The 11,057-nt window shown below is 40.7% G+C and overlaps 1 protein-coding gene across 2 annotated transcripts in view; it reads right to left on the bottom strand.

Annotated features, from left to right (window-relative positions):
• Nucleotides 1-5,459, bottom strand: part of LOC103468201 (chromobox protein homolog 1-like) — an 11,291-nt gene extending 5,832 nt beyond the window's left edge. The window contains exons 1-4 of one of the 2 annotated variants that reach the window (XM_008415102.2): nt 5,187-5,459; nt 3,120-3,167; nt 2,184-2,458; nt 1,075-1,246 (exon numbers count right to left, since the gene is read on the bottom strand). In XM_008415102.2, coding sequence (XP_008413324.1) covers nt 1,075-1,246; nt 2,184-2,458; nt 3,120-3,128 — 456 coding nt within the window. In that variant the 5' untranslated portion in view covers nt 3,129-3,167; nt 5,187-5,459. The other variant, XM_008415101.1, reaches the window with a different exon arrangement.
• Between the last annotated feature and the right edge of the window lie 5,598 nt (nt 5,460-11,057).

Genomic DNA, 11,057 nt, shown 5'->3' with positions numbered 1-11,057 from the left:
ATATATCAAATCTAGTTAAAAACATAAATAAGTGATGAGTTATTTACCGTTATGGTCTGTAAGATATATTTATTCTCAGTACTAGATGTGGTGTCAACAAGCCCATGGCACTTCAACAATATTATTTTACCTTTTATCTGTAAATAGTGTCTGTTAATTCTTGCCATACAGTCCTCTGTATTAATTATTGCTCGAAAGGTCTTGCCATACCAGCTTATTCCTCTGTATTTACTTTGGTTTCTTAGTTTATTCTTGCATTTTGTTCACCATTCAGTTCCATTTAGTTTCCTTTGATTAGTATTATTATCTCTTCGTTTATTGCTTTGTCTACTTTAGTTTCTTTCCTGTTGCTAGATTTACAACAACGGAAACAATTTCTGCATTCTGATGATTGAAATTTGAAAGTGCTGCGGTACCGTTGTTCTATCACACCCGTTTTATACCGGACCACTTACAGCTCCGGTGTTGACGCTATAAAACGAACGCTAAGAAATACAGTTTTAGCAAGTTGCTCAAAGTCTAAACTGGTATTGTTGTGATTGTAAGGTGTAAAGTTTACCTTCGACCAAACGCCCCCCAAAGGAATCCCAGCGTCCCCGTTGTAAAACTTTCCGCCAGCTTCCCGTCTTGTCCCCTTTCTTCTAGCCATGCCCAGCGCCACTTGTTTTTAATTCCTTTCTCAAGTAAACGTGCTTCTTTACCGGGTGAGACAAACTCCATCTTCTTTCATATCGCATTTGATTTAACCGCTGAACCGAACGCATGCGCTTCTTTTCTACAAACCGTTTTACAGTCATTGGTCAAGAACATGGGAGCTAGAACTCTGATTGGCAGACATCTTTGTAGACGGAGCTCTTAAAAGCCTTGAGACTAGTTTGGTTGAGGCGGACCGTTTGGTCAAAAGCCGGAAATCCGGCCCCCGGCCGGAGCTCTTTAAGCCCTGCATACTAGATTAAATGTACAACAGAGACAAGGAGAAGAAAAGCATAAGCTGTAGAATAAAAGGATAAAATGGCAACTTACAGAACCTAAACAGCAGATGCCATCTAGCTCTGGAGCCAATAAATAAATTACCTCCTCCTTTTTCTTCTTGCTGGCCCGCTCCTCTGCATCTCCAGACGCCTCGCTGGAAGCTTTCCTCTTACTCTCCTTCTTCTTCTCCTCCCTCTCTTTGTGTTTCTGCATGTACTCTGCAATCAGGTCAGGACAGTCCAAGTTTTCTTCCGGCTCCCATGTGTTGTCCTCGCTAGACAGATGAATAAGGAAATAATAACTTAAGACATGCATGTCTCTGAAATAATGTTCCAAAATTCCCAAGTCACTCTCCCAGAAGACTTGTAAATCTGCAATCATGCCAGGAAATCAAACAGTATGCATAATAACTTTTTGATGACTACAGAAAGTTTGTGGCAGACACCAACAACCCAGCCAATAGTAGTTTGATATAACCGTGTTAATCTATAAACAGCAAGATTTTAAAAATAAAACATTTCATCTAAGAGACTTTACTGAAACTGCCAAGCAGAAATAGATACTTTTTGCACGCTTACATCAAAACATGCTGAAAAAAATTTTGAAGTCAATCCTTCAACATTTTCAATCATAATAATAAAGATTCCTGATGACTAACTCAACAGGTTAATGCATATAATGGTAGAAGTTCAGGAAAATATGACTTTGAGAAAGCTCTACCAGGACAATGTGACGTCGCACATGTAACACAGAAACAGTGAGCCGACCGGAAGCTTCCGTTGATCAGCTTCATGGACAGAAGGAGTCATAAAACAAGAACAATCATCAGCGCTGATGGCTTCAGATCCTTGATTGTTTTTGAGATGATTTTCATAAGATACCACAACAAATTAGGCCTCTGTCTCTTTAAGAAACTCCTGCTCTTTCTGAAGCTCCACCTTCAGGAAACCATCATAACATGGCTCCTCTGTTTACCCTTTATTGATGTTTTACCAGCATTTCACAAAGAAGTAGCTGCTGTAATGAACTCAGCAGTTCCAAAAGGTGTTTGCTAGTTACTGCTGGCTAGTCTAAAGTTGCTGACTGGAGGAGTTGTGGGGGAGGGCTGCTCTGTGAGGTGGCACCTCAGAGGGGGAGCTTCATCTCAAAGGTGGTGCTAGGTCCACCCGGGACAAAAAGCAGCATCCAGTATTTGAGCAGGTTATACTCACTCTGAAAAGCCTTTCCATTTCAGCAGAAACTCGACTTTGCCCCGCACCACACGGCGGTCCAGAACCTTTTCTACCACATACTCCTCTTCTTCCTCCTCCTCTGCAGGAGCTGCCGCTGCGGCTGGAGCTGCTGCTGCTTCTACCGGAGGTGCTTCCTCTGTTGCCGCGGTGACAGTTGCCGCTGCAGCTGCTGGGGCAGGGGCCGCCGGCTGCTCCTCATCCTCAGCCTTCTTGCTCTTCTTTGCTACGGTCGCCAGTTTGACGTCTGAAGAGGACTTTTTGTAGACAACAGAAAACATGCAAGTTTTGTGATGTAGAACCACTGTTCTACATCACAAAACTTTAGCAGGTCAACAGTAGATCACTGATCTACTGTTGACCTGCTAAAGGTGTTGTGGGAATTTCCTCGGTTCATGTAGTTGAAATTAGGGCTGGGGGATATGAGGAAAATCTAATATCCTGATATATTTTTACTATATCACGATAGACGACATAGTTCCTGGTCCCATTTCTCTGCTAGACTTAAATGTAAGCTCATGTAAAATGTGATGCAGTATTTTGCTATGAACTGTCTACACTATGACTAGATAACAAGGTGAGAAATAAGTTTTAACTAAGAAAAAAATAGCGAGGGAGAAGGAAGTAGGTCAGTTGACAAACTTAACATATAGATGTGCTGTGGAATAAGGTGTGTTTTGGTTCAGCTTAAAAATAAAAAAGGCAAAATACACACAAACTGACAGATCATCAGTGAAGCAGGTGTTTAAATTAACTAATCAACCACCGATGTGTTAGCATGGCTAATAGCAGCGGTGGCTAATCTACCACAGTGATAACTCATTAATAATTGCAAAATACACATCAAGCATAAAAACCGAAAACTGTAACAAACTGAATGTTCTGTAAGGTAATGTTTGAGTGTTTTTGGTGCTGAACCTGAAACATAAAGTTGCTATGGCAACCATTCTGCGTGTATTGTAAAACCTACAGAGAAAAAAAGAAAGAAGAAATGAGTAGTTTTGACTTATTTTTCCCATTGTGTAGCATTAAATGAATCATACCTACATCTCCAGGTTTCACTTTAACGGACTAGTTCTACCGCGGCATGCGGCTATGAACGGCATGTAAGAGTACCATATTTTCCGCACTATAAGGTGCACAGCATTATAAGGCGCATAGAATAGACGCTACAGTTAGGTCTGCCACCCGTCCAGTATTGAACCTATACGGGACGCTATTTGTTCCGTACTCGACAAATGTGGATGTGTAATAACAAAGAAGTGGCCCCAGAGTACTTTATATAGTAGGCTGCCCCAGTCATTGTTTCACTCACGGTGTTGGTGTTGCATATTGTGCCCAACTGCTTTCTGGGTAACACAGACCAACCAACACGCTGCCGCCGCAACCTCTGTCTCTCTCAGTAATACATGACTGAAAAACAAACTTCGGCTCAGTTGGTTTTTCTTTTTTCTTCTCTCTCTGCTTCATGCTGTCACGGTTGCTAGGCAACATGAGTTACGCTGAGGTGGGGGCGGGGACAGTTGGTGAAGGCTAGACCTGTCCAATCCACGGATATTTTTCTTCCGGTCTTAGTTTATTCCCGGCCTTCGAAGGACCCGTCCTAAGTAGACCGGTCCTAAGTAGACCAGTCCTACGTAGACCAGTCCTACATAGACCAGTCCTTCGAAGGACGCAGACCCTGAATTCGTACACAGCTTCTGTCAACAAACCAGCGTTCTGACAACTATCCCAGCATGCACCGCGCGCTTCTTCTTTTACGGGTGAAAATGAAGTCGGCGGCTGCTTACCGTAGTTGCTAGACCTGTTGTGGTGAGCCACAACAGGTATTGGTCCATATATAAGGCGCACCGGATTATAAGGCGCACAGTCGGCTTTTGAGGAAATTGAAGGAAAGTGTTTTTCTGTTTCTGGTGATGCCATTCACCAGAAACGGCTTGAAAAACGCAGATGTTCATGATAAAACTGTTGCAAGCTCCTTGCTTTACTTCTCTGCTTTTGTGTGACTGTTGCAAGTTTGGCGCCACCCTCAGACTGGGAGTTTCAGCACTGAATACTGAACATGCATCCTAGACTTGAGTGAGGGGACCAATCAGATCTGCAGCAGACTGGTGCTGATGATTACATTTGCATCAGAGGGGCTTGCAGTGGGAAGGCCTGCATGCTCAAAGAGGACAAAACAATCAGAGTCAGAGGCGAAGATAACCACGGAGGAATACAAAGTCAGTGTGGTGGGTTAGAGAACCAGCAGGCGGGACATCTTAACAGTAGAAACTCGGATGCTTTTAAGAAAAAAAAAGTTACGCAAACGAACGTTTAAACCAAAAGCCCCAACGGTTCTGCTATTTACATATAAAAAGACTTTTTGAAAGTGAAGCTGTTGGAGGTACAACTACCGAACTTTGGGTAGCAGGCCCGGATTTATGGGGGTTGCAGCTGCGCTCCCGTACGGCATACATTTTTACATGTTTAGAAGTTTAATAGAAAAAAATATATAATATGCTCCATAAGCACTGTTCAGCGCGAAATTAATGTCATAAGCGTTTAGAGACGCGTCTTTTCCATAAAATGCCTTCCATGTCTCGGCCTGGATTAGCGCGATTTACGCAGCTGGAAGTCACCGAGAAAGTGAATGCACACTCACTGCAGCAACCAACAACGCAAACATATGATGTAGATTCTACGTTTTAAAACATGCATTCCCTCGGTCACAAAGCCAACAACCAACGTGTTGCACGTCGTTTTCCATTCCGTTTGCACCCACGTTGAAAGCCTCGTGCCTTCACCAGCTCAGCCCGACAGGTTGCGTACAAGAGAAATGAGCTAACAGTGGGCGGAACTGCTCAATATCATTCAGAACTCAGTAAACTGCAGCTCACAACGCGTGCATATAAACGAGAAAGACGGCCTGCTAACAGCATCTTGAGGGCAACATGGCTGGCGTGCTTTGCTCGCTCCAGCTTAGCTAACAAACACGAGCCTTACCTTTCTGCAGAAACCTTCGGAGTGCTTGTCCGGCTAGCAGCAGGCCGAAGTGAAAAGACTGATATGTATTGGTGTCCTGAGGACAAATAACAGGCCGACGGGCTAAACAGCAAAAAAAAAAAAAAAAACCTAAAAGTATCCAAGCTAGTTTTAAAGAAGACTGTCTTTGCATTCGCAACTCAATCACACAATAGGCTGAACTGCGTTGCTAACATACACAACCAAACCCTTTCTGCCCGCCAACAGCTCCACCGGATATTGCGTTGTTTGCAGTCTGTCTTGCACCCCCTCTCCTCTTTTGAGAGACAGTTAGGTGGGCTTCTTTTGAACACTGACCTGGTCATATCCACTGTGACTGGAGGAACAGGTCACAATTTCAGCACTTTATTGTGAGAAGTTTGTGGAAGGATTAAATATGCAAAATGTGATCTACATGTAATAACACCTTTTGGAATATTTCTTTAACCACATCTCTTATGATAGTGTTTCTTTGAGTATTACAGTTGAAAAGTCAACACTGTCAAGAATAATGAAAATGTATTTAAAGTCCCCCTAGCTTTTATTACTCTAGCATGTATAGGTAATCAAAACAATTTTGGTAATCCTAACAATCTTGACCGGAAATAGAAAAGTAGTCTGATCAGTCAGTTTGAATATCTTAAAAAATAGATAGGTTTAAATATAAGTACAAATAAACTTACTATAGCCTCCTTCTCCTAGCATGTAACACACAACCAGAACAGACTGGGCTCAGCCTCTAATCGTTGGCAGGCCTCTACAGAACATTATGACATGCTCAGGAAGTAATTGGACTATTTCAATCTGCTGTGTTGGAGCAGAGACAATATTAAAATGTCCCCTAAGGACTGGACACCTCTGATCCACGTAAACAGAACAGCAAGAACACAATTCAAAAACTTGCACAGCGCTGCCATCCAGTGGCCAAAAAATACCGGCGCAAATTTTGGATTTAACGCCGTGATTTTGCGCTAACTACAGATTAGTACATACATTTATTGAACTGTAATTCATACAAGGACACAACATTACATTCAGTAGTTGGTTTTCATGAGTGTGGTCCTCTGCCTATTTTCTGTTCCACTTCTTTAAACAGATAACATCTTTCTGGTGAAGATATTTAGGATATTTATTTATTCAGGATAGGATAGGATAGGATAGGATAGGATAGGATAGGATAGGATAGGATAGGATAGGATAGGATAGGATAGGATAGGATAGGATAGGATAGGATAGGATAGGATAGGATAGGATATTTAGGATTTAAACCATCCATCCAGTCAATGTGTAGGCAAAAGATTGATGGGAGCCAACGGTGTGGAGTAAACCTTGGACAGACCTCCAGTCCACCAAAGTAACTCAGTTAAAGCCATTTTAATGCTATGACCAATGTATTATCTTATGTATTATAGACAGTACAATTATACAAAATCAATTGTAGAATTGTAATTGCAATTACAACATTAATTAAACAATCTACAAACAATGGACATGCAATTACAATCTGCCTGTAAGCGGGTGATTCAGTTTAATCAGACTGAACTGTGTTGGTGCCTGCTTTGTCTAGATGACAATGGCTTCAACCCCAACTCCTTTGTGATTAATATGAGTCCCTTCGGGATAAATAAAGTATATTTGAATGGAATCTTAATTACAAATAATATGAGAAAGTATTTCAGTGTAGCAGCTGGTTTGTCTGTAGCTTTATAACCGGGCCACAATTAAACAGGTAGATACTTTTTAGACACTTCTTTTCTGTATACACCAGGGAAAGCAGCTTACTACATTAAAGGTTCAACATGCTTAATATTCAGGCCTTCAAATTTATTTGATAAAAAAAAAACTGTATTTCTGACTCCAGATTATAAAAAATACAGTTTCCATTGTTGTGTCCTTGGTCAAGAAGACACTTCCTCCATGCCTGCTGGTGGTGGTCAGAGGGCCCAACAGGTGGTGCCAGTGCATGGCAGCCTGACCTTTGTCAAACCGTCCCAGGATAGCTGTACAAGGCAGTACACCATGACTCATGATAAGCATTTTACACTCAATGTAGTGTAAAATGCTTTGGAGTCATCTAACTTTATACAGGCCGTTTATTGCTGTGGATTTTCTAGAGTCCTCCTGTACTTACAGAAATCGTCATAAATTCCAGGTCATACCTCAGCTGATTTAATGTTGTGTGTAAAGTCATGTTTTTCTAGTTTTAGCAGTCACATTCAACGTCATAAAGCTTTTATTTTCAGTTTATACTTGATTGTTACTTTGGGAACTCCCTGTTAGTGTAAACACATAAAATAATTTTACATCAAACTTTGTGATTTTTTTTGTAATTGGCATTCATTGGTAAATGCAACTACAAGATAAAAAGCAAGTCCTGCCTCCTGTCTCTGGGCGTTATGCTGCTGCTTCGCCTGCTGTTGATCACTGTATGCTTGTTGCTGGACATGATTCCATCATCTCTGTGAAGGATTTCTCAAGATCTTTATGAAAAGCTGAGAAACTGTTTCTAAGTCTGACTGAATGAAAACACATTTCAACATAACTTCAAGAATCTTGGGATCTTGTTCACAAATGAGGGAAGAAGGGAGTGGGAGATCGACAGGCGGATTGGCGCAGCGTCTGCCGTGAAGCGGGTACTGTACCAGTCCATCGTGGTGAAGAGAGAGCTGAGTCAAAAAGCGAATCTCTTGACTTACCGGTCGATCCACATTCCCACCCTCATCTATGGTCATGAGCTTTGGGTCATGACCGAAAGAACTAGATCACGGATACAAACGGCCGAAGTGGGTTTCCTCCAGAGGGTGGATGGGCTCTCCCTTAGAGATAGGGTGAGAAGCTCGGTCATCTAGGAGGGACTCAGAGTACAGCTGCTGCTCCTTCACGTCGAGAGGAGCCAGTGAGGTGGTTCGTTCATCTGGTCAGGATGCCTCCTGGACGCCTCCCTGGTGAGGTGTTCTGGSCACATCCCACCGGGAGGAGGCCTCGGGGAAGACCCAGGACACACTGGAGGGACTATGTCTCTCGGCTGGCCTGGGAACGCCTTGGGGTTCCCCCGGAGGAGCTGGAACAAGTGGCTGGGGAGAGGGAAGTCTGGGCCTTCCTTCTGAAGATGCTGCCCCCGCGACCCGACCCGAAGAAAATGGATGGATGGATGGATGGAACATAGCTTCAAGAAAATAACAAAGTATTCATGCAAGTTACAACTTTTACTTTAATAAACAAATTGCAATTGTTTCTGAAAACATGTAAACTATAGAACTACATCTGTTCTAAATAAATCAAAAGGCTGGATTACATGTTATTTTTTATCATTGTGTGTGATACAGTTGTATTGGTTGTGCATATTAAATTCAGTTTGTTTATATAGCACTATCTCACAATATTTTTCATTCAATCCAATCACACATACAATTCAATATATTCTAGTTATCAAACAGTGCAGTCAACCTTAGTTCATTAGTCAAATTGATTAAAAAGTTCTTATTTAAAGAAACCCAACACATTGCATGAAGTTGTTGACTTGCAGCATATTGAATTCATTTCTCAGCTGAGTAGCACAACTAAATAATTAATGCTGCAAAAACATTGTAAAGAGCATTAATGTAACATTTTCAAAGTTTGTCAAAAATATTTTATTGTGTATGAATATATCAGAGATACGTAACAGACACCTTTATAGAAAAACTTTTAAACTAGTAAAGTAAGATAATAATACTACTAGTGATCATTTATGAAGACAGGATATCAGCTAACCTCAGTGATACGTAATCCCTCTGATGGGAGTGTTGTTATTGTCTTTACTTGATGAATAACAGTATTCCCCTGTTACTCCTCAGTCGTGAAACGGTCAGTGATACTGTGTGTAAATGGTTAAATGTAAGAAAGCATTTAGATCTTATTATAGAAACAAGTTCACAAACATGTTTTCAGTTAGTCATGTCAAAGCCGCAGTTGCATGTGTTAATCACCAGAGGGCGCTTGAATACCAGTTCAGCCTTAATTTAGTGAAGATCAACGGCATTTGCTTGGCTGTATACAGACAATCTGTTTTATGCCGTTAGTTTTGTGTCAATGCAAGCTGCTCCTGCCGAATAAAAGTAAAGAAAAATACTTATTTTAAAAAATAAAATAGCAACACATTTTTAAATCTACTTAAAGCTTTGCTTGAATAAATATATTTGAACTCAGGTATTCTAGATTTTTAAAAACATAGACTCAGCTAAAGAAACCAACAACTACATGTTTGATAAGGACAAAGGAACATAGGCAGTGATGTCCAAAGTCAGTCCTCAAGGGCCGGTGCATCTTTTACTTCTTTCTCTGGTTCAGTACACCTGCAGAACATTCTGACATGCCGAGGAGGTATTGCGCCATTTCAGTCAGGTGTGTTGGACCAGCTCTGAGTACTGGAGCCGGATGGCAAACAACCTGTCAGTGCTCCTTCCTTTACCCTTCAGTTTGAACATGCAGGAAGTTTTGCTGGTGAAAACCAGCATAAATATGGAAGGTGTTTTCTGTTTCAATCAATCAAGCCTTAGCAGCAGACTTATATCTACATACAAAGTAACATGAAATATAAAACCATAATCAAATTCTAAAAATACATATAAAAAAATAAAAGCAGAATATAAATATAATAGTACAATTAAAATAAATCAGCTTACAGACACTGAGTTTAAGCAGTGCTTCCTTAGAGTGGATGAGCGACGGGAACAACTCACAGTTGGATTTATGGCTCTGTAATTATTGTGCTTACAAAGTGCTATTTGATCCATAAAAGTGAACATTAACATTCTTAAATGTGCTTTAAAAGTGCAAACACCTACGGTTACAAACATCCGACTGGAAATCCCCCATCTGAGTAGGTTAGAAAGAATTCTCATTTCATTATTATATGCGACATGAAACTTCTGCATGTTATACTTCTTGTAGGAAATATAGCATGCTTATAGAACAGGGTGCAATATGCTTTAAATTTATGTTCAATGGTATTTGCCTGAGCATAGAGTTTACAACATTGTCTGCATATTATCATCATCATCAACATCATGTTCCAGTTAATCTGTGATAAAATGATCAATGTGTTTCACCTTTCTATAAACCTCAAGAACCTTGCTGATGTAGCCATTTGTCCAGCTTGGTCCTAAATATCAAAATAGCACTTTTAACAACCCTTCATATTGTTGTAATTTCTGTAAGTTTAAATGAGTAAAACCGTGTAACATAATCTCATTCATTTTATTTAAAAATAATGATTCTAAAACACTAGTACATCCCAAACTTTACAAAGGATTTCTAAAGAACCTCCAAGGACAACTTAACAGAGAAATAAGCATTCTGGACTGGCCCATCACAGAAATAAAAAAGCAAAACAAAAGTATAATGCAACAAAATTCAAATTAACTAATCACACTGTCATACATAACCAGATTGATGAACCAGCATTATTCATGCCTGGATGTGCAGTAAAATGTTAATTGCAATAACTAGGGTAACCGGCAGATGGCAATATATGATGAAGGAGCTGGTAAATGGCAGCAGGGAATCAAAATGACTGTCAGTGGAGATGGATAATAAAGTTTTGAGTTCAAACTCCTGGTTCAGAAGGCGATGCTTTGTCATTTTTAACAAGCACAAGCAGGCACGTGCAGAAGGGGGAGCTGGGGGTGCTTGAGCACCTGTCCTTTTTGCTCCTTGGTATTATTCATTCCTAAACCCTCTTCTGACACATAAAAACATGTGCTAAAATTATTTGCTTTTTTGTTTCTTTTTTGTACAACATAATAAGCCGGTCACCTTGTTACCTTTGACCTTTTGCCCGTGACGCATGACGCAGTTGCCTCTCGCGCAGTG

This window comes from Poecilia reticulata, linkage group LG8, assembly GCF_000633615.1.
Source record: "Poecilia reticulata strain Guanapo linkage group LG8, Guppy_female_1.0+MT, whole genome shotgun sequence".
NCBI classification, from domain to species: Eukaryota; Metazoa; Chordata; class Actinopteri; order Cyprinodontiformes; family Poeciliidae; genus Poecilia; species Poecilia reticulata.
The sequence above is the reverse complement of the archived record's forward strand: the minus strand, read 5'-3'. Positions and strand labels throughout refer to the sequence as shown.